Below are 23,827 nucleotides of genomic sequence, written 5' to 3'. Positions count from 1 at the left end.
CCTTAGAATCGGTTGTTATCCAGGTCTTTTTCAGTTCCTTGATTCTCTTTTAGCCCATGGATTTGTTTCGTTTCCTTTGCTTCTCGATCTTTCCACGCCTGTTTTGTTCACTTCAGTTCTTTCACTGTCCCTTGATTTTTTAATTGCACTTATTAACACCCTCAATTGATATTTCTGCGGGGTTTATGTTTCTGTAAACACTACTATTGTCGTGTTTTAGAAAAACAGCGTAGCATGCTATCCCTTTGTGTTACCAGCCAACACTTTACTTTTTTTTTATACCAGACAGCCAGCTCTAGGGAAAATCTGAAGTGTTGAAGATGGGAAAGAAGAACGAAATGGCAAAGCAAAATCCACACTTGGCTCTTCGCAGAATACACTTTCAAAAACAGAGCAGGCGCAAGGAAATAAAGAAAGCCCATTGATTTTCAAGAACAATACTCTGCGATCAGGCACCTAAACACAACAGATTCATCATTCGTACAATTGGCACAGCATCCAGTCAGGTTAGCTCCTTAGCAGGATAACAACGAATGCTGCTTAGATATAGGAGTCGTTACCATGACTTACTGTGATATCAATGGCAGAAAGAGTTGCCCACGAAATCAGAAAATATCCCCTTGTATGTCATGGTCGCAACTGCATGACGGTGGAAGATTATAGTTCCGAACATATTTTAGTAATTACCAGCCCTCTCTTTCAAAACATAAGAAAACCTCTGAAATGCCCCACACTCTGCACTGCTCAACAGGCAGGCAGGCAGTCAGTCTAATAGATGTGCAGATGTTGTACTCGTTAGTTTCTTCAACCTGTGGGATTTCACCGTTTGACTTAAAACATAATAATTTGAGGAGTTATGCTGGTTGGTATAAATTAAATCGATACCCATTTCTGGTGTGTGCTTTCTTTCTGCGACGTGCTTCCACCAACCATCTGGAGGACACTTAAAGTGAAGACATGTTTAAAGTCAGGCAACAGCCGACCTGTGTTTCGCCCAATTTGCTTGTTTTGCCTGGGTTTTTTTTAAGGGTGTACACAACAAATCAATGCCTGTCATGATTTAAATTGTTGTACAACCGTGGGCACATCCAGTGTTAACGCAACTGTGACTTCAAAGCAAACAAAGGTAGGCGTGTGTTGGTAGTGTGCTAACATGTGTACCCGTTAAAAAGTGTAGTACAAAATCCAGAGATAACTATAAGAGAAAGTTAGTAAAAGAAATTAACAGAAGCGGTCTAATAAAAAAGGCTTATAAAAAAAAAAAAAGGGGGAGAGCAGGAGTATCGGGCATGAATGGTATGAAAAGTTTAGCAAGATCTTAGAATCGTCTTGGTCTTCTGCAAGGTATGTAACAATTCTCGGTGATCAGAATGTGAATATAGGGGATACCTTGCATTAACTGTATTGTTTAAAGGACATAGGTCTGACTTGCCCTCGCTCATAGCATGGAGAGTTGGTTAATGTTGCTGCATCGGAATGCCATTAGCATCAGTGCCCTGAGGTCTGCACCCAGTTGCGTCTGTTGTTCCAGTTACTGGTTAGAGTAATGTAACGGGTTCTGGCATGTGTTTCTGTGGTCTCTGGCTAGCAACTTTTGTTGTCTCCGTTATGGTTAAGTAGCATGTCGTAACCAAACTCGATTCCCAAAAAAGAGGGAGAGTCTGGTCTCAGCGATAAATGTAAGTCTTACCGAGACACTGGTAGATGCAGGTTTGCTAGTGTACGTACAGGGTGATGTGGAGGGGTTCGTTAAGGGCTTCTTAGTCCCCATTGGATAGCTTTGCCATCTATCTCACTTTCCTTCCTAATCCTGCTTTTACATCAATCAGGAGCATTTTGGTCTAAGTATTCTGAATGGATGCCTTTGCACTGCCGATGCCAAACCTTGCATTGCAGTATATATGAAACAATGTTTTCTCCTTATCTCTACCTCTAATTAATAATTTAAAAAAATCCCACAGGGCTCGCTTGCCCCTTCATGCTCAGCGTGCCACCAAGAATGTACCAGTTGGGCAAAGATCTTAGAATGTTTTTAACCACTGTGATATTCTCAAAGGATAAGAAAATTAATTCAAAGATGACCGCTGAGCATGTGCACATGCAGTGGCCATCTAGGAAAAAAGCATTGCCAAAGCCAAGATTTTTCACAGGCGGAACCAAATGCCCTTGCCAATGATTGGATAAAGACTGGACTTGAGTCTTAGCTAGAAGTTGGATCTGCTAAACATAGGAGTGAGTAGACAATCACCAGAACGGAACTGTTTTAAGGGCAGCCAATGTACAGTCCGGGCCCTGAGCTCACAAATTGCAAAGATCACCAATTAGTCTTTTGTTGTAGATTCATCCCAAAATGCATTCTGGGTGAAAGCGAGTATATCCTGGAGAGTCCGTTGCAACAGTATAAAGCAACACGCACTATTCTGAAACCGTTACTTTCGCTTTCACTATATCCCACTCAAACTTGATTCCCTAAGTATTGCTAGCCAATAACAGCTATACGTTTTCAATATCCTTCATTCCACGTTCATTTGCTCCACTTCTTTTTCCTAAAGTCCAGTTTTTTCTACAAGCAAGCCTATTGTATATTTACCACACTCAACCATAACACCATATTTAATGAACTTTCTCAAACTTAGTTTTAGACATTTTGTTTGTATGGAAATGCTGCTCTCATCAGAATATGTGTCAATGCATATCATAATTTTAGGAGCACATCCATTAAGTGCACCTTTCTATAGTAACACCATCTAATCGTGCCTCACAGAAAAAAACAGAGCACATTTGGATCATTTCCTATTTCCACTAAATTATCCAGCGCATCTTATGCACCTGCCTCTGACAATTATTCAGATAGTAGAGTCACACCGTGCAGATTGGCAATCACGCAGCGAGTGTTCACGAAATTCTGGGTTCACAATTTACAATGGATTAATTAACTTTTGTTTGTTTCATCTTGCAACTTTATCCAAAAGATTCATTCAGTGTCAACGGAGGTGACCACAACGCAGATGGCAAGCGTCCTTTTAGACCATCAACCAATGCACAACCTCAGCACTGTCATTGCAGGCGCATCACCTACACACTCACCCAACACTGCCACAGAACCACTTACATTTATAATAGGCGTACTGCAGATAGTGGTACATGGTTGCCACAAACTTCTCCACTACATATCCTCCTACGACGGGGGTGAGATCACCTTCGCACTTCAATTTGCAAGCAAGAACCTCGATGTAGTGATCTGCAAGAAAGCAAAAGCAATCTCATTTGCTAGTGTCCAGATTCTTATACCAGTCTAGTGTTCCAGGAGAACAGAAATACATCAAACACTGCATTCGGAAACCGACAACCTGAAGCAGTTTTACAACCCAATACAGAAGTACGGCAGAACTAATCAGTAAAACCATTTTAGTGGTAAACTAATTTCGAGGACCACATTTAATCGTAAACTAAACAGACGTCGCTTGTCAGCCACTTACCTCAACTACTGACCAACAAGCAATTAGGTTGGAGTTTGAGAGACCTGGAGCAAAGTAAATACAGATGAAGCCACAACAATTAGCGGTAAGCATCAATCACATTTTATCTTCCACGTCAAATCCATTTTAGATGCATTTCCAATTAAGAAATTTGCAAACTGAGCCTTGTGTGTGACTAAGTTGTGATGCCTCATCAGTAGCAAAGAAAAGTAGGTTATGGGCCCCCCGACCCGCCAACCTACAATAAAATTCACATTTACCACAACTTGGCCAGTGCAAAACATCGTTTGGTTTGTGTTTCCCGTGGATAGCATTTACACCACCTGAATTTTCAGCCGTCATTGCAAAAGCCTTAAAAATTACTAAGCGATAATTATGCAGAAATGCCTTATTCTTAGAATTAGTAGGCGGTACATGATATGGAGCAATATATAGAGCTTTGAAAACACAACTCAGGTGTCTTCAGGAATAAAGAAGGAAACGTTTACTTACCTGTAACTATCGGGTTGCTACTTTTTTCTTATGTAGATTTAAATCTTGTGCAAATTTCAACCGTCTAGGGTGGAGTTGCGTGCAACTCTTTGTTTGGGCATCAGACAGGCAAGACTAGAATGCCTAATCCAGGGGTCTTCAACCTGATCTGTAATAAAAGCCACTGCTGCTCAATGAAAATCATTTAGAGCTACCATTATTATTAATGTTTTAACAGTGACCACATCAGACATGATTACAGTAGTGGCCACCATATGCAAGCCGTGATTGCCTCAGTGCATGAGGCAGGGCTAACAGCAGTAATGATAATCAGGCTTTGTAAGTCTGAAATGTCGCTGCATGGGTAATGCAAAACAGACATAGTTGTAATGCCCCTGACATCAGGCTAATGATATTAGTAATACGTCGCCCAAATGCCACTACATTTTTCATTCAAATATCAGCTTTTGAACATCGGTTTATGAGTTCTGACAATACACACATTGTCTCAAATGCACATCCTGAGTTTTGGTCTATCTACCTATTAACTGTGACAAGCAAAAGCTTCTAAATTAGTAGGTTGGCGTGAGAAGGTCGCCTGATATATGATGTCCACTAATTAAAGTGCAAAAACAACAATTGATGGACAGAATGCAGAACAATGTCATACATTCACCCCAGTACAGAGATCTGGGCCTAAATCCATCGTTTTTTGCTCACCATGCCATTCCAGTTTGAACCCAGCCATATGCAAATCAGTCTTGACCCTGTGCCTCATGGGAACAGTCCAGCCCGAACTGCCAAGCCAGGTCCTCCCTGGACTGGAAAGAAGCATCCTAGGACCGGTTTCTGGCATTTCAGCCGTCTTCAGCCAGGCTTGCTTGATTTCCAGTGGCATGGAGAGCAAGGGACCCACGTCTGGGCATACCCTTCCCACTCGGGGTGACAAATGCAAAAACAACAATTGATGGACAGAATGCAGAACAATGTCATACATTCACCCCAGTACAGAGATCTGGGCCTAAATCCATCGTTTTTTTGCTCACCATGCCATTCCAGTTTGAACCAAGCCATATGCAAATCAGTCTTGACCCTGTGCCTCATGGGAACAGTCCAGCCCGAACTGCCAAGCCAGGTCCTGCCTGGACTGGAAACAAGCATCCTAGGACCGGTTTCTGGCATTTCAGCCGTCTTCAGCCAGGCTTGCTTGATTTCCAGTGGCATGGAGAGCAAGGGACCCACGTCTGGGCATACCCTTCCCACTCGGGGTGACAAATGCAAAAACAACAATTGATGGACAGAATGCAGAACAATGTCATACATTCACCCCAGTACAGAGATCTGGGCCTAAATCCATCGTTTTTTTGGTCACCATGCCATTCCAGTTTGAACCCAGCCATATGCAAATCAGTCTTGACCCTGTGCCTCATGGGAACAGTCCAGCCCGAACTGCCAAGCCAGGTCCTCCTGTCTTAGGAAGCTAGTTTCCGGTCCAGGGAAGACATGGCTTGGCAGTTCGGGCTGGACTGTTCCCATGAGGCACAGGGTCAGACTGATTTGCATATGGCCATGTCTGAACTGGGGTGGCAGAGTGGACTAAAGAATGGTGATGGATTAAACCCAGATCAGTTGACTGGGGGTGAGTGTTTGCATTGTTCAACACTCCGTCCATCATTTCCTTTGGTTTTTGCACTAATTAAAGTGGACACCTTGCAGCAGTCCAAACAACCCTTTTGGTGATTTAAGAGGTCAAAGATAACCTTAGAAGGCTATCCAAGTGGTAGCTGTGGAGAGCAGCCTTAAGGCTTAGTCTTGAAGGAATGTTAAGCAGCTTATTTTACCAGAATGCAACCTTATTGTATTGGTTAAATGAAAGGAGAACCACATAGTAGTTATACAAATATGTATTTATTATTATAACACACTCTAAATACTTCACAGTATCTGCTACATGCAGATAAACACAAAGCACACAATACTGTAGCACAGAAACAATCGTAAGTAGCACTAATACACAGTGGGCTCCAGGGGGAAACCAAACCATGTACGAAAATAGTGGTATAAGAACCACGACTCGAGTCAAGACCTTGTCTAGAGGTTGTAGAATCGCTTGTAGCCCAAGGAACCACCCAAGGTGAGTAAGTAGGGACCCCACGGAGGATGGGTGCAGTGTGGAAACAAAACTGCGGGCGCCGTACAATTCTATGAGAGTCGCGTTTACACTTTTAAAGTTTAAGGACCCTTTCCAGTTGATTACGAGGAAACCCTTTGGATCATGAAAGGTTGGAGAGCCACCCCACCCATGTATACCATAGTACCAGAGTTACCTCTCCCAGGGAAGCCGGGTGCATATGGCTGAAGTTGTGTCGGAAACCGTTGTCGATCTCAATTGAGGACTTCAAGGAAATGCCACTGTTGGAAAGTAGAAAAGTGTCAGTCGAAATCCAAAGGTGGATTCCTGTTGAAGAGTACCTGAAAGCAGAGGGGACAGAGTCTGTGTCACTCAGGAGTGACCAAAGGCTCGGTAGACGAATGCCCACCGATGTCGGGTGCTTCAGGTGCGAAGAGGGGGTTTTTGACTCTGCAGCCACCGGGACCAGGAGACATCGAGTACGACCAGGAGCCAAATACGACCGGTCCCACAAAGGATGTTGAGTGCTGAGGGGTCGGTGTCCGGCTGGAGCACCAACAAGCCTTGGCAGCGGCAACCCACAAAGATGGTCAAGCAAAGTTACGGTTCAGACCAGCAAGGTCCAGGAGTCTCACCAAACACAGGGGAGTCAGGGCAAGCCGGGCGCAACCAAGGGGAGCCCAAGAAAAGCAGTATTAACCCTGTATAGGTCCCACAGGCTGGAAGCAACAGCCCACGGAGCAGGAGGCCGAAGTTCTTTGGTGGAAATGGTGCCAGAAGTGGGGGCTACTCTGAGCCCAGTGCACTTGTTCTGGAAACGCCAACAAGTATATGCACTTGCAAAAGTATGCCGTGCACAGGGTTATGAGTATTGTAGCCCCCAAGAGGGATTCTAACCTCAACCTTGGTGAGAGGGCAGCTTGGACCTCGAGGGACGTGGAACCCACCTCCTGTGTTGCTGGAGCCTTTGGAGCCCGCAGGAGCTCAGGATCAACAGACTGTTACAGTGCCTGCGGTTGCAGGGGAGTGACTCCTTCACTCCAAGGGAGATATCTTCGGTTATCCTTGATGCTCCACAGGTCCTGCATGGAGCCTGTATGGGGCACGGACCCAGACTATGCTATGGATGGAGTGGGAGACGAAGCCAGGCCCAAATTAAATCCAGAGTGTCCAGACAGTCGAAGGTTAGTGGTTTCTTGATCAGAATCTTGTCCACGTCGAATCTAGGGTCCTACAGCCAGGTAAGCCCTTTTGTATCCACGGGAGAGGGTTGGACAGATTCAGGGGACCCTCCGGGGGAGGGTCAGGACAGTGGAGAGGTTACTCCCATGTCCAGTTTCGCACCAGAGCAGGAGCCAATGGCTCCCAGTACTGGTTTGAACTGGACTATGCACAGGGACACCAAATGTGCCCCTCATGCAGATTTTTGGTCGCTGGCAATCGCACCCACCCAGGTCTAATACACTAAATCCTGTCTGGGAGGTAGTCACACTTCCCTGTGACAGGATGCCTATTGTTCTGCGGTCCCCTGCTCGAGCTTGCTTAGCAGCAGGAGGGCAGAAATGTGGCTCTGGTCGGCGGCAACCCTTTTGGGCTGTCTGGGACTGGAAGGCTGGTACCGGGAACACCAGGGACCTCACAAAGCTCGTTTCTGAGGGGTGGAATCATACGTGGGGTAGGATTCCAAATTGTTAGATACCAAACACGATAGGGTTACTTTCAGCCGTTTAGAGTTGGTCATTACGCAGTCGCATAATGCCATTCTATATGTCGTAAATGGCTGATACACTGACAACCCGGGAGAATGGACTCTGTAAGCTGCAGGGGTATCCTACTCATGCAGGGACACCCTCTCACTTAGAACTAAGCACCCTGCCTTCAGGATTGTTAAGGCCTGCTATAGGGGTGACATAGGTTATAAGTGTAGCGACCCTTAGATATAGGAAACCTATATCTAAAGTGAGAGGTGCATGCAGCATCTTACACAGGCTGCAATGGCAGGCCTGTAGTCCCATTTTGCATGACCTCTCTTCAGCCCATGGGAGGTCTCTGGGCTACCTATACCCTGGGTACATGGGTACCATATACCAAGGACTGACAAGGGTACCCCTGTATCCAATCTAGAGTGTACCTAAGTACATGACATAACATTTTAGGGAGAAAGCAGACAGACTGGAGTCCTGATTAGCAGGATTCCAGTCAGATTAGTCAAAAACTGTCTAACATGAAGCAAAAAGTTGGGGAACCATAGGAAGCAGATCCTACTTTCCTACAGATGGGGTGGACATAGGAGAGCTACTGAAGGGTAGCACGAGAGCTACTCATTGGAGAAGCCTAGTCTAATCCTTACGTAACTCTGTACAGCACAACACACTGTATAACAGACTCCGCCTTAGATTATTTTTCACAATTTAAAATCTGGATACAATTCAAATCCATAGCATTGTCCTTCACCAGCTTGCAAGGTGGGAGGGTCACATGAGAATCAGCAACAAACAAGCTGCAAATCAATGATTGGAGGTAAAATGTTTCACTTGCAAGATGTTTCACTGTAAAAATCACAGGCCGTACAAAGACTTTAGAGCATTACCCTCGCCACCATTAAAATGATGGCGAGAGCGGAGTGTGGAAAACTGAAATGTCGATAACACCAGCTAGGCTCCCAGCATGTCTTTTATCCCAAATGGTAATGTTTTGTGAATGTGCGATAACGGACATGTTGATACCTTAGTACAAGCAGCCAACTCCATGTTCCTTGGTAGAGCCCAGGTAGAACTTTTCCTATCTGACAATAATGTGCAAAATGTGTAGCTTGCAGTTGGATACTAGTCACTGCACAGAAAACCTTAATACTATCCATCCAAATGTGGATTGTAGATAGGCTTTATCTGATGCAGCTGGGTAAATACAAATAACTGGTCTCGACTTTGAAAAGGTTTTATACAATTAACATAGGAGCAGATGGCCTACATTACATTCAAATTGATACACAAAAAAGTACAGAGTGGAGTGTCGTAGAGAGCAGTGGTGTAGAGTGGTGCAGCGTAAAGTGACGTAGAGTCCAATGATGTAGAGCAGGGTTCTCCAATGTTGGTCCTGGAGGGCCGGATCCATGTCACATTTTTAAGATAAGTGCATTTATCTAAATATGGACTTGCTAAAGATCTGACACTCAAGGTCAGACATTGGAGAACCCTGGCATAGAGTAGAGTGGCGTAGCATAGAATGGAGTAGAGTGCAGTGGGGCAGAGTAGAGTGGCACAGAGAGCAGTGACGCAGAGTAGAATATGGTGGCATAAAGTGCAGTGACACAGAGTAGAATAGTGGTGTAGAGTACAGTTACAGAGTACAATGGCAGAGTGCAGTGGCATAGAGTGCAATGGTGGAGAGTAGATTGGCGTGAGGTGCTTTGCTTTTGAGGAAAGTGGTGTAGAGTGCATTGGCACAGGGTGCAGTGGCGTAGAGTATAGAGGAGTGGGGCAGAGTGCAGTGGCGCAGAGTAGACTGCAGGGGTGCATATTAGAGTGTCGTAGAGGGGATTGACAGAGTGCAGTGCCATACAGTGGAGTGGTACAGAGTAGAGCACAGCGGCATAAGAGTGCAGTGTTGCAAAGTTGGGTGGCATTCAGTGAAGTGCAGTGGAGTAGAGTGCAGTGGCAAAGAGTGCAGTGCAGAATGGTAGGGTAGTGTGGGTAGAGTGCATTGGCACAGAGTGGAGCGGTGTAGAGTACAGAGGCATGGAATGGGGCAGGGAAGAGTGCAATAACATAGTGAAGTGGTGTAGTGTGCAGTGGTGCAGACTAGAGTGCAGTGGCATGGAGTGGTGCAAAGTAGAATGGGGCAACGTGGAGTATGCATGGTATGGTAGCATACTGCCATTACAGACAACACATTAGTACGGCAAGTTTGCCAGATTTCCTTTGCAAACCTTCCAACAACGAGTAAAGGTAGGCAGTCTTGGAGTCCCAAATCTTTAGAAATATTAAATTGCTGACCAGTTGTTACATGTAACATGCAGGAAGGGATTTGATGATAAAAGAAATCAAAATGGGTAGAACAGACATTTTTGGAATTGCGAAAGCACATTAACATCTAGTTTGATCGTAAAGCTTTTTATTAAAAAATTCGAACAGTGAATTAAAGGCCAACTGCTACCAACCAAAATAGGTGTCTATTTTTTCTTTTTTTTGCAAAGCCTTACTGTAAGTTTTGAGAGCAGAAGAGTGTGAAATTGTTCTAATTGGCATAACTGAGTCTCTCCTATGCTGCGCATGCACACACGTTTCGAAGAGACCGCGTATCTACAATAGGGTCTTCAAGCATGGCCCATCTTTTTCATTGGTTCCTCTTACTGTCCTTTGTAAATGCCGGCTTTTGTTTGGTGAATACGCTTAGTAGTCCCTCATTTTGGACTTTTGTATCCTCCCATGAGGATGCCCGTTACGTGTGCTCTTATTCTTCAGGTTATTTAAAATACTTTGAAAGCGCTTTTTTTTGTTGGCCTGCGGTCGTACAGCTGCTCCCCATGCCTTTCGATTTCCAGCATGACTGAAAACAGGCCTGTAAATCTTGTCACAGCTCTGCTTTCATATTTCATTTTATTAGTTTCAGATCATGGAAGCCTAGAGGCATAGTTCTAATGAGAGCGTGTGTTTGCTAGCCCATTTTAAAATTACTTGTTTTATAATTAAGAGAAGGAAGCATGTGTAGCATGTTTGAATTGCACAAACTTTATTTATATGATTTTGGATGCTATGCAGCTTTTATTTTACACCACTGTGCCCGCTTCAGGGATGCCACGCTTCAGGTCGTCGTCTTCTTTCCTCACTGGCGCGGGGGGGGGGGGCATGGTTGCTTAGTTTAAATTCCTACACGCCACTGTGAGGAGCAGCCTGTGCCTTTCACCTCTGCCTTTCATAGGGGAGAGGTGCCTCAGCTTAGGTAACTGCAGAGAAGGTTCTTGTCGGGCGGCACAGGGAAAGCAAAAACATGGGGGTTTGTCCCCTGGGGATTTGTCCCCGTTTGTTCCACCATGCCTCCATTTGTTCTCTGTTGCTGCCAACTTTTACAATGTGGTTCCCACTTTGGCTGCACGCTTCTTTCACAGGCACAGAGTTGATAATAGAAAGGCGCACAGCTGCCACACTTCTTTCACGGGCACCGTGTTGATAATAGAAAGGAGCACAGCCGCTGCATTTCTTCTTTCAGCACGACAGCTGAGCGTCTTTTTCTCATCACGGCGCCCTTCTGCAGCCTCCCTCACCAAGATTGAAAGCAATTTACTTCCCATCGCTCTGTACAAAGTCTCCTAAGCAGTGTCTCCTGCAGCATATGCGCTGTCTGCATCCGTGCTCCCGGGGAGGAACAGGCGGGGGAAGCCTTGACACCAACCACGTACCCCTTTTACCCCAGACAGGTGCATGGTAACCGCCGAGCTGTAGTAATTGCTAGTTTGGATGGCAGAAATCCCAAAAGTACAAAATCCCTCTGCTACTCCTCATAGGTAGTCTTTCTCTTCAAAGAGTACCCTCCCTCACAGATCAATAAACAAGCTCACATTCCTGCCCGGCCATGGGCTTTCTGCGCAATATTCATGCTTCCACTATTTGAGATGCAGCGCTCTGTTGTTCCAATCATTGCTGCTAAACATGTTTACAAAGATACCTAAAGCGAGGCTTCTGGAGTGAGTAACCTGCACAAGATCATACTTACTACCAAGCAACTGATGCTGCTTACAAATGTCATTATACAGTCTCAGTGAGAATGTAGACCATGTAAAAAGCCCCTCCATATGCAAGTCCCTATTCCTAATGGGAGTGAAAGCGTCCCATTAACTCAAATTACATAACAATTAGTACTCATCTAAAAGGATTTGCACAACAAACACATGAAATGAAGACTGCAGAATGCATGAACACATCACGATATATTAACCCTTATACATGTCTCTATAACGAGCATTGGGCTCCCATAGTGTAGCTACCTTCCCTCCTGTAGCCTGGCCTGTCTGGCTCTACTCCTCCTTAATCTGATCTTGTAACATGTGCATTTTATTCAAAGACTGAGAACAAATTTCAGACGCTGTTTCCCCAATGGCGCCTTTTTCCTCCACCCCCAACGCTGCTTGTCCTGTGTTGACTTCTACCAATACCACACGCCCATCTGCTTAAGCTCTATTGCAATTGGGAGGAGTCCAGCAGGATTCTGGTGCAAGCTACTAGACCAGCACTTATAAAATTCAGAAAATATTGATACAACAAAAGGTGAGCGGTGGAAAGAGGGCATTGTAGGTTGGTTGGGTGTTTAGTAGCACAGGACAAATCCAACCCCTCTCCTCCAAGGGAGAGGGGGGTTGGAAACCCTGGAAACAACACCATGTCAGTCACCCCATGGCCTGGCACTGTGCATCATGCATGACTTATGACTTCCACTTTTTCAGTTTGCCTATGTGCAGGTGCATAGTGAACCCTACCCACACCCCACCCCTTGCTTTAGGAACTACAGCAAGGGTGAAATTCCTGATGGGTCTCTTCTGTCTGCAACTCTGCAGACAAAGGCTCAGCTCATAATTAATATGAAAAGGTGGGCGAGTGAGTAAATGACGGGATGGCTGGATGGATTAGTGAAAGGGTGAATGGATTAATGATAGGGTGAAAAGATGGATAATGAGAGAAAGGATGGATTGATGAGAGTGGAAGGATGGATGAGAGCCCAGGAGGGCTTGGGACCCCTAAATCGCACTTCTCATCGGGCCTGGAGTGTGTGCTTCCTGCTGGCACTGGGAGAGTTGGCAGCTACAGGTGGTTTAACGGCTAGGCACACAGCAAAGTGCTGTGATGCAAACAACCCATGCAGGCAGCTCAGATTCACCTCAAAGATGGCCGTGGACATTTCTCCATTTATTTCTGCTTTTAGCTAGCACCAACATTGAGCTGCAGGCATATAATGTGCATGCTAGACTTTCAGCTACGATGCTGTGCATCATTGATTAAAATCGAGGTTTTACAGTTTATTTTGCCGACAATATTGCCAGAAAATTTGTTAACTGCTGTACATTAAGGTTGGATCACATAGCATGCATATTCTTCTTCGCTTCCCTCTTTGCCAAGATGTCCAATGCAGTAAGCATTATTGTGACCAACCGTCCTAAAATTTCACTGACCGTCCGTAATTTGGATCTCATGTCCGTTGTCCGTGAGGATCCCTTTTACAGACGCCTTATGTCTGTAATTTTAGGCATTGGGGAAAATTACTGTTCCCCCTGGCAGAAGCCTCAGCTCCCTCCCTGTTGGGGGCCACCTCGCACTCCTCTGAGCACAAGAGCAGCCTCACCCTGCCCATTGTCATTTTGGCTGCGGCTGATTACCACATACAGAATGACAATGGGCCAGTCTGGGCTGCAAAGCATGTGGTGGGCCTCCCCCAGCCTCCGTCTAGGGCAGGGCATTCTGTCGGACAAAAGAAATGTGCAAAAACGCCAATGCTGCTAGGTGAGAATTCAGTTCAAGAAAAGAAGCAGGTAAAAGAAGTTAAGCAGAAGGGGCTAGAGTTCTTTTTTACAATATCATTTCAGAACTGATGCATTTTCAATATTATATTCAACGAAGCCATGGTTGCTGCTTTTGTACTTTATGCAACTAACAACAATTGACAAAGCCAATAGTTCTGGCTTGTTAGAGGTGTAACTTTACTTGTTGTGTTATATATCTGGATACAATGACAGAAGAGGCATCCGTCGGGTGGCACACTATAGTAAGCATATATTTTTTGCCTAGGTGTTTTAAGCCACACCCTTAATTACATCAAACACCCACTTTTGAGAGACCTCCCAGTTTTTTCCTCCCACTTAAAGCCCTGGAAACAACACCATGTCAGTCACCCCATGGTCTGGCACTGTGCATCATGCATGACTTATGACTTCCACTTTTTCAGTTTGCCTATGTTCAGGTGCATAGTGAACCCTACCCACACCCCACCCCTTGCTTTCAGAACTACAGCAAGGGTGAAATTCTTGATGGGTCTCTTCTGTCTGCAACTCTGCAGACAAAGGCTCGGCTCATAATTAATATGAAAAGGTGAGCGAGTGAGTAAATGATGGATGGATTAGTGAAAGGGTGAATGGATAAATGAAAGGGTGAAAAGATGGATAATGAAAGGATGGATTGATGAGTGGAAGGATGGATGAGAGAAAAGATAAACAGATGGATGTATAGGTGGAAGGGTAGATGGATGGGTAAAAGGAAGGATGGATGAGTAAAAGGATGGATGGATGAGTTAAAGGGTGGATGATGGGCGAGTGAATGGGGGATGGAGGAGTGAAATGATGGATGGATTGATGAATTGATAAGTGAAAGGATGAATGGATGGATGGAAGAGTGGATGGATGAGTGTACGGATGGATATGGTGAAAGGGTGGAAGGAGGGATGGATGAGTGAAATGATGGATGGAAGGATACACAATGGATGGGTTTGCAAATGGTGGAATATGTTTGGATATGGATTGGTTTACTTGTATACTATTGTGCGACCTCCTCTGATGTGTCTGTAAAACTTACCTTTTGTCCCGAAGTTTTGTCCTAATTTTTGACCTCCTGTCCTTAATGTTTGTCCTGAATGTGGACCCTTTGTCCTGAATTTTTACACCCATGACAGTTGGTCACCTTAGTAAGCATCTCTGCTTTTCCCTAGAGATCTTAGATTTAAAAAGTGCACGAAAGCCCGACCTTGGGTGTATGTGGCCGTTCACCACTGGCACATGAAGTAGCAGTTGATGTTGTAGCACCCAGGATAATGTGCTGCATGGTTAAAGACTTATAAGGTCCCAAAGGCGAGACCTATTGGCTATGCCTATGCTGGTTTTACTACTGTGCCACTGAGGAGTCCAGAAAGTTGTGTATATTTGTCTTAAAAGAGTTATACTCACTTTAGTCATTTATATTAATGTCCCTGGCCTCTAAAGCGGTATTATTACAATTATATAGAAGTGTTTTGTAACTGCAGAATTATCACAAACTTGATGTAAACATGCCATTAGGTAGCCTACTGAAAGAAATAGAATGCTACATGGAAAGGCATTTTCACGGAGGGACTTAATGGTAGCTACAAAAGAGGTGGGCGAGCCACGGACTGCTCGCGCTAGGCTCAAACCAAATGTCTAGCGCCGACTCGGTGCGAGAGTCCATAACGAGCACAGCTTTCATCTGGCTTCTGCCCGCCACCCACACTGAAACAGCTGGTGCAGAGACTTAAAGAAGAAAAAAATAACCTTTGGTGCAAAACATGAATGTGAAAAAGAGAAACTCATCTAGTGGCTGATTGACACAATGTGGCAACATCACAACGTAATTACTGAGGCACATAATAATGAGCTATTCACGAAACTGAAAGACTAGTTTCACAAGAATTTCAAATGGGCATTCAGATCTCCCAAAACACAGGAATGGAACAACCCAGCTTGCAGGGGTGCTAAGAAATCCCTGCTTTCTACCCTGACGCTAGGCAGCAGGGTAAAGATCAGGGCAGCCAGAGATTTTTATTGGGAATTCTTAAGGCATGCAAACTCTGAGTGGGAAAGAAGGAAGTGAGATGATCTTCGATGTGGCAAAAAATAAAATAAACTTACAACGTTGTGGCACATTTGTTAGCCAGAATGGACAAGATCATGCCATGACCCTTGAGGTGCATATTCAACTATGGGAGTAGATTGCCTACTTTTAATCCTTCTATTCGCCCTCGCACGCACAGATACCAGGCCCATCGTGCGTGGCACACAAAATTAGCCAGTCGCAAGGACATGCCTTGCCTCCAGTTACGTGTTCATGTGCTGCACAAAAGCAGCAGTCATGTTCTAGAGCCGAGGTAAGCCCCTAGGCTGGATAAGATTCCTGCGGATATGTTCTGCTCCGATCCCATAATTTGGGTCCCCTATATCAACCTGGTCTTCAATGCAATAGCTGCTGGAGCCCTGATCCCCTCGTCTTGGAAGGGCCCTGAAATTGTTCTGGTCTTCAAATCGCCCCATTAGTCTTTTACATAACTTACAAAAGATCTTTTGAAAGCATGTGCTTGCAAAGCTATCAGAGTGGATTACAGATGACGATATCTTTACACACTTACTAGCAGGTTTTAGATCAAAGACGGGTAACCATGGATCAAGTCTTTCCTTTTTTGGTGATTAGTCGACTTCAGTGATGGAAACCTTTTTGTTGCTTTCATTGACCTTTGTGCCCCCATTTGATTTAGTTCCAAGAGCGAAGATGTGGGAAGTTCTGGCTAGTATGGCTGTTCCTAGCAACCTCCTCATTATTATAATAAACCTCCACTCTACGCCTCTACACTGTACAGTAACTACACCCGGATACACTGGGGATCCAGCGGCGAACTCACAGAGAAAATCAATGTCAAGAACCGAATTCGCCAGGGTTGTGTTCTGGCTCCAACTCTCTTCCTTTTGTTTATTAACAGCGGTATAGGCTTTCTGCTGCACTGGGTGGGTGGCTCTCCAGTTCTAGCAGATGAAAAGGGGGCAGCACTTTTATTTGCGGACAATACCCTTTTAATCAACACGTCGAAAATCAGATTTATGGCCTATAACAAACAGACGAATCATGTGGTTGGGAACTAATAACTGGAGAGAGTAAAGAATTTAATTATTTAGGGATTAGACGGTCCAACAAATATTCACGGTCATCCCAAATCTCCACGTGCTGCTCTCGGATTAAAACATAAGGCTTTGGCACTAGCCAGGTTTGCCAAAAAGGTCCTCCCTTATCCTATCTTGCCGACATTTGAGATTAATAATGCTCAGATCGAGAGTGTTGCATTGTATGATGAGGACTTGTGGGGCCATTTTAATACATCAACTTTAGGGGTAAGCGAAAATAACTATCAGGCTGCTTCTAAACTCGTCGTAGCACCCCTCTGCTGCCCTTCAGACTAACTGCTGTTTGAAAACTACTATATGTAAGTATATAATAATATAATATTTAGTATGATGTAAAAATATGGTCTGATGCCATACCCAATACATGCACACTATTAGACTAGGCAGTTTTTTCTCTTATTGTCCATTGCAGATTTACGAATCTGACACATTCTGATTGTCTGTCCTTTAGAGAAAAAATTCTGTTACGACCACCATTACTCAACACAGTGCACTTTCCTGTGGGGAAAAATAAACATAACAAGCATTTGCAATGCAATAGGTCTCGCATTTACGCGAGTTTGAGCTATTGGCATTGTAAATGACAATGCCTTTTACTTCCGTTTTGGTTTTTAAGACATAAATAAAAGACATTGACAATGCCAAAAGCTTAAACTTGTGTAAATGTGAGACCTATTGCATTGCAAATGCTCGTTTTAGCTCTATTTGCGTGAAATTAGGAGAGACTTCAATGACAGTAAACAGGTTCCTAAAAGAGCATTTTTACTCTGCCCCCAAAATGAACAACAAATTACTTGGACAGCAGCACCCATTTCAAATAACGCTACGGAAACAGGGAACCAAAGGCTGTACAGGAGTTTCACCAATAAACAATAATCGAAAAAAATTAAAGCAAGTCACCAAAGGGAAAACCAAAAAAGCTAAGTATTTTTAACAAAAGCCTGCAACACTACAAAAATAATATTAGCAATGTCCAGAGTTAAGTGTCCCAAAATATTGACATGTTTACATTTCCCAAGGATTACAACTATATTCATGAGAAAATCTTTTTTCAAAACGCTTCCTCAATGACCTTTTTTCCACAACATGCTGTAGAAGAAACACCTCCTGTCTCTCTCGTACAGTTTTTCTGCACCTCAAGCCCTCTGAAAAGCGAGACTAGGGGACAGACAAGTGACGTGCAAGCACTACCAGACTTTAAGGACCAAACTGCTAAAACGTTCCCCAAAAAATTACATTTCAACCTACCGATCGAAACATGTTTTATATAGGTACTGCTCGGAAGGGGCAAATATTGGTTCAAAGTGCCAATGCACAAGGGGAAAGTTTATTTTGTTCTGTGCCAGTTAATTCAGCGACATCAGGAGCTAGTTGGTGAACCCTAGAGTGTCTCCCGGATCAGCCTGGACATTGTGTGTCCCCCTGGGCAAAGACCAGGCCTCTCTACTACAGTCCTCAGAAAAGTTATTTCAAGTGGTCTGGAGTTTTAAACCCTTCTCATACCCTCTTTAAATGACACGCGAGTCGTTCTCGCCAGAAAAATCATCTCCAGAAACGGATAGTTTAGAAACGGAAACATGTCTCCATGAAACGCAGAGCACCAAAAGGGGTGAAAACATTCACCTGCAATTGGGACACGGTAATTAGAAAAAAATAAAATGTAGAAAGGAAAAAAATGGCCAGCTTTTACATTACGGAATATAAAAACAATATGCATCAAAATTTGTAATGTTTCCCTGCAATTCTGTGATTTAAAAATGAAAGCATCACTCTACCTGTCAGCCGGTCCTTGCAGTCTCATTGTGTGCGGCAAAGGGCGTCTGGCAGAACCCTCTGCCCTCAATGAGAGTGGTGTTACTCGGCACAGGGCTGGCATGGCGGCAGGGGGTTGTGGTTCAGGAGCAAGGGGGCTACGAGAGATGTCAGTGTCTGGGCCCGTGCACAGCCCGACAGGGTATGAGGAGGTGTGATGACCCCTCTGTCCTGCCTGCGATCCCTGGAGCCCCGCCCGAAACACGAGCTGAGCTGCAAGCCTCGACTTGTCCTTAGCACATGGCACACCGGGATCCTTTACATAGCGCACCCCATTGCACAACCGGTGGGCACCGGCAGCAGCTCGGGGAATGAGGGGCGGGAATGTGAGGCATGCAGCGGAGACTGGTGATGGGAGGAGAGTACACCCAACGGATGTGCAGCATCAAATTAAACTCAATAGGCAGAAAGCAGATGCTGTACACAATTAATAAACTAAACAACCATAAAACTGTGGCCCAAAACAAAGCAGCTGTCACGCAACGGTGATTCGAGTGCCATGCTATGTGGGAAGTGCTTGGTGTCGGTGAAAAAACCAACAGTGTCTCCGGGCAGATTTGAACAGCGCACGGATTGCTGCCACTTGCCTGTTTGCCTGCTGCCTGGGGATTCCAATGCCACAGAGACGGAAATTCATGAAATAAACTATTTGGGACGCTACAGGCTGGACTCACCAGAGTGCTAGGTCCAAAACCTACGGGAGAAGTTCATCAGATAGAATGTACTCCCACAACAAAAATCATTATTGTAAGAAGCATCCCTCAGAGAAACCCGGGGAGTAGAGTAGAGAGCAAGGGCGCTCATCCGCAAGTAGACCATCTGTGCTGCACATTGAGCCATTAAAAACAATAAATGTTTAGTGCATCGAGCTAACAAGGTTCCTAGGCAGGCCAAAAGAAGAACTTAATCCCCTACAAACAATATATGACGAACGGGTCTGCCCAGGGAGTCCCTGATCACTAAAACGGTCTTGTTTGCGGCAGCGCTACATCGACAACTGAGGAATTTAGGTGATGAGACCCTGTCAAACCAGAACAGTCCCTCGGAGTTAGGCTTACCCATACAGAATGTCTCCTTAGGTCGAAGCTGCGTCCGGGATAGAACGTCCACGGTCTGAGTTTCGGCGCTGAGCTACCAAAGACCGGCCAGACGTGAGGCTCACCACATCCAGCTAGATACGTCGCGGGGGTGGGGCTATCCATTCTTGCGTTTCCGCCATCTTAAAACAGAGCCTCTATCATACACACTAGGGCAAAATTAGTAGACTGGGAGTAAATAAACAGCTAGATGGACCGGGTTTGTGCAGAGATGGGACACTGAACAATCGCTCTCTAAAACAAAAAGGAATATCGCAAAATATAATGGCCCTAGGAAAATATGGGCAATGGCGCTTAAGGTCTCTTAAAGGCACCGAAATAAAAGTATTCGGTATTGAAACACACTCTCTGGCATGCCGGTCAAACGGAAAGTTTTTAAACAATACGCATGCAGCTTTCCACTAGAGAAATTAAATGAGGATAAACAGGGAATTCTACTGAGTCCAACACAGTAAAACAATAAAGAAAAACGAAAATAAGAATATGTGATTTGTAATACATGCCCAATCACAGAGCCGGACTGGCACGTGCAGGCAGCGTGACGGAGAGCCGTCGTGAAGACTTTTCTCATCTGCTTGTTAAATAAACAAGCAGATAAGAAAAGTCTTCACGACTGCCGTGAATCAGGCAAGCCAGTCCAGCAAAAAGCCAAAGGGAGGCAACCAAAAACCCTCCTTTCCAACGGGAAGCCAGCGTTTACCATAAACGCTAATGCTACCCAATGGAAACGAGGGGCAGGGCTAGAGTCCCCTTCTGTAAACTGACTTCTTTACTATAGCTCTCGCAGACGAGAAGCGCATGCGCGCTCCAATGCCAGGCGAGACCTAAAAAGGGCGTAAGTTGGCCTACCCTGACTACCAGGCTCACGAGGGGGGGCTTACCAAAGAGATTCCCTGCATTAGAATACCAAACTCTGTCTCCAACAGCTTGGACAATGTCAGGACTGCCTGGAGAATCCAGGAATGTCAACAGAAGCTGAAAAACTTTTCTGAACAGGCTGGGGCCCAGGCATTTCAAAAGCCGCTGGAGCCACTTGGTCAGTGTGGGCTAGCGGTGGCTGGGCCAAGGTGCCGACCTGCTTTCAGCAGATACGCCTTGCATCTAACTTTGATTGCTAATTTATTTGCTTCTTTAGTCACTCAAGGGAACACTTCTAAGAGTGTCAACACTAAGCGGTCGGCCATTTCTGTACAGCATGGGGATGGAAGACCTTTGGGAGAACACCCATTTGTATGACTTTAAAAGCAAGCACATTTTTATAATACTTCTGTGCCCAAGTACAACCAGTCGTGGGATGTTCATTTGGTTTCCAATGTATTCGTGGCTTGGACTGGCAATGCAGGTTTATCTTCAAAATTCAATCAGCTAAACTAACGGTTATTAAATTTGGCTTCCAATAATCGCTATGATGTTAAAACCTTGCAAGTTTTTGCCAGACATATACTCCAGATGGTGTTTTAATGTCAGACGAAGTACTAAAACGAATTTGAATGCATCCCCAGTTTTGCAATGAACCAAAAGGTATGTGTAACTGTCCTAAGATTTATGAGCAGATTTAAGGACAGAAAACAGAACATCTGAAAATGTCCCCATTTCCTAAATTGGTAAACATTCTCAGGACGCCTCATACACAGGTTGCATTTCCTATGTCCTGTTAGGTAAGATGGTTCATGTATCGACAAGCTCCTTCTGGGGCCCATTCTGCTAGAGGCGTTAAGGCTTCTAAGGCCTTTGGGCTGGTTGTAGCCAGGGGCCCGCTCTCAGATCAGCAGATAGATCTAAAGATAAAACGTTTCCTACATTCTATTGTAAACCAGTTTCAAATTTGTGGCTTTAAGCCAACATAAGAGGTGCCTTCGGCCTTCAATAAAAAGCAGATTTTCATAGATTTTAGTAAAGAAAAGTCTTGATTTTATTAAAGGAATGAGAGTAAATGCTTTTGAATAAGACAAAACATTCAGTTGTAAAACTGACTTCTCCAACTAGAGGACATTTGAATGGAAAGCCTTTAAGGAATATATGTTGAGGGATGTTATTTGTGTTTGAAATAGTGTTGACAATGTTTGTTCTTATAGACTGACGACAATCATGTGCCTCTATTAATCCGTGAGCATAGGTTTTAGTAAGATTACCACTTACACGCCTGATGACTGAGTTTCTAAAATAAAACAACTTTTTATACAGAATAACTCGAGTGAAACCGCTCTGGCATGGCTTTGTTAGATGATGTTAACCGGATTCTGTGCTGGAATGCTAGAGTAAGCTTATTATATTCTGATAAGTTATCAAGAAAAACCAGTTTGCGCAGTGCAAGGCCACGAGGAAGCTGATTGTCAGTAACGCTCAAGGGCACTAGCATGAGAGATCTGGTATAGGGATGGGGGTATTTTCAGCATTCCAAATGTTATTCAATGACTGAATCATATCAGCACCCTATAATACTTCAGAAATCCCTGCTCTGACTGAGATGTCGAGTGATTGTGCTCTCCATTGGGTGGATATGCGAGTCATAGCTTGAGAGGAGGCAACACTTTAATGAGGTTTATACCTTATGTGACTTAGAAAGAGAATGGAATTCATATTTTACCATGGCACTACATAGTAATGTTTCTTTTCACCTCATACAACGTTGCGTTTTTCCTTGGCTTAAAGCCCCTTTGCAGTGATATGGCGTGGTACACGTACACATCAACTTACCTGCTATTGACAAATAAAAGTCTTTAAAATGGGTTATTTCACGGGCGCCTTCACAGGCTGCAAGGCATTCCTTATAGACCCGGAAGTAATCTGGCAGCGCCAGCTCCATGTCCGAGATGGAGGTCCGCCAGTTCTCTCCATTGTACGCTCTCACTGCCCTGATGAACAGAACCTGCAGGAAGAGATGTGAAAAAGGACAAGTCCGTTGTCGTTAGGGTTCTGCATTTTTATTTTCAACAAATGATCAACATAAGGTAGACAGAGTTTTACATTCAAAATGTGCAGCTGACCACACACACTGAAGAAGCATCAGAGGAGGTGCCAAAAGCCAAGATTTACAGACCAATGTGCCCTCAACGGCAGCAGCTGTCAACATAGCAAGACAATACAGGCATTTCCAAAGCCAATAGGTCTTGCCTATGCGACAGTTATTGGCTTTGGCAATGTGTTTTAGCAATGTTGTACACAAGCGTGGCTGCTGTCGGGCATTGCTAAAAGTAAGTGGGATGGGATGGATTGGGGTAGAGTGAAGTGGGGTAGATTTGGGTGGAGTGGACTGGAGTGGGGTAATTTTTAATGGAGTAGATTTGGGTAGAGTGGAGTAGAATAGAGTGGGGTAGATTGAAGAAGAGTGGTGGGGTAGACTGGGGTAGATTTTGGTAGATTGGAGTGGGGTAGGCTGCAGTGGAGAGGGATAGATTGGAGTGGTGTGGAGATTGAGTAGAGTGCGGTAGATTGGAGTGGAGTCGGGTAGAATGGAGTGGGACAGACTGGGGTGGGGTGGATTGGAGTAGACTGAGTGGAGTGCGGTAGATTGGAGGAGGGTAAATGTCGGGGAGTGGGGGGCACAGAATAGAGTGGAGTGCTGTGTCGTAGAGTGGTGTGTCTTAGAGTGGAGGGGGCAGAGTGGAGTGGCGGGGCATGTCCTATAGTGGATTGTCATGGAGTGAAGTGGCTCGTTGTAGAGTGGAGTGGAATGGTGTAGAATGGAGTGGCGTAGAGTAGAGGGACAGAAAGTGGAGTAGAGTGTTGTAGAGTGGAGTGGTGTAGTGTGGAGTATGCATGGGATGGCAGCTCACTGCGATTATAGACAGCACATTTTCAATGGATATGACCATTCCATTTGCACAGACATAGTTTTACTGCGCACAAACAATGTGTGGAAGTGGCATCACCTAGTGTATTGATGCGTTTTGATTGTATTCAAATATTTGTTTCCAGTGCACTGTGAGCTATACAAAAAAGTCTTTATTCACAGCAAGATTGTCATAAAATCTCTCACTTTGAAGTCAGAGAAAGAAAGATAAACACTAAACACCCTCTGAAGACAGAGCATTACACTGGACCTCTGTCTTTGAATGCACAGCAAGAACACGATTTAAAAGCCTGGTTACAGAAAGCAAGCTTGTGGAAGAATGCAGTAAGCAGGGTATGGGGAACGGAAGGAACAATCTCAAGCTGGACAGCCTAAAGCAAA

The 23,827-nt window shown here is 44.7% G+C and overlaps 1 protein-coding gene across 1 annotated transcript in view; it reads right to left on the bottom strand.

The window, feature by feature from the left end:
* The window catches only part of CRTAP (cartilage associated protein), a 119,867-nt gene that overhangs the window by 26,171 nt on the left and 69,869 nt on the right, over positions 1 to 23,827 (bottom strand). Inside the window, exons 3-4 of the mRNA XM_085607620.1 lie at positions 22,351 to 22,522; positions 3,113 to 3,241 (exon numbers count right to left, since the gene is read on the bottom strand). Coding sequence (XP_085463746.1) covers positions 3,113 to 3,241; positions 22,351 to 22,522 — 301 coding nt within the window. The remainder of the gene's footprint in view (positions 1 to 3,112; positions 3,242 to 22,350; positions 22,523 to 23,827) is intronic.

This window comes from Triturus cristatus, chromosome 5_2 (genome assembly GCF_964204655.1).
Source record: "Triturus cristatus chromosome 5_2, aTriCri1.1, whole genome shotgun sequence".
Lineage (NCBI taxonomy): Eukaryota > Metazoa > Chordata > Amphibia > Caudata > Salamandridae > Triturus > Triturus cristatus.
The sequence above is the reverse complement of the archived record's forward strand: the minus strand, read 5'-3'. Positions and strand labels throughout refer to the sequence as shown.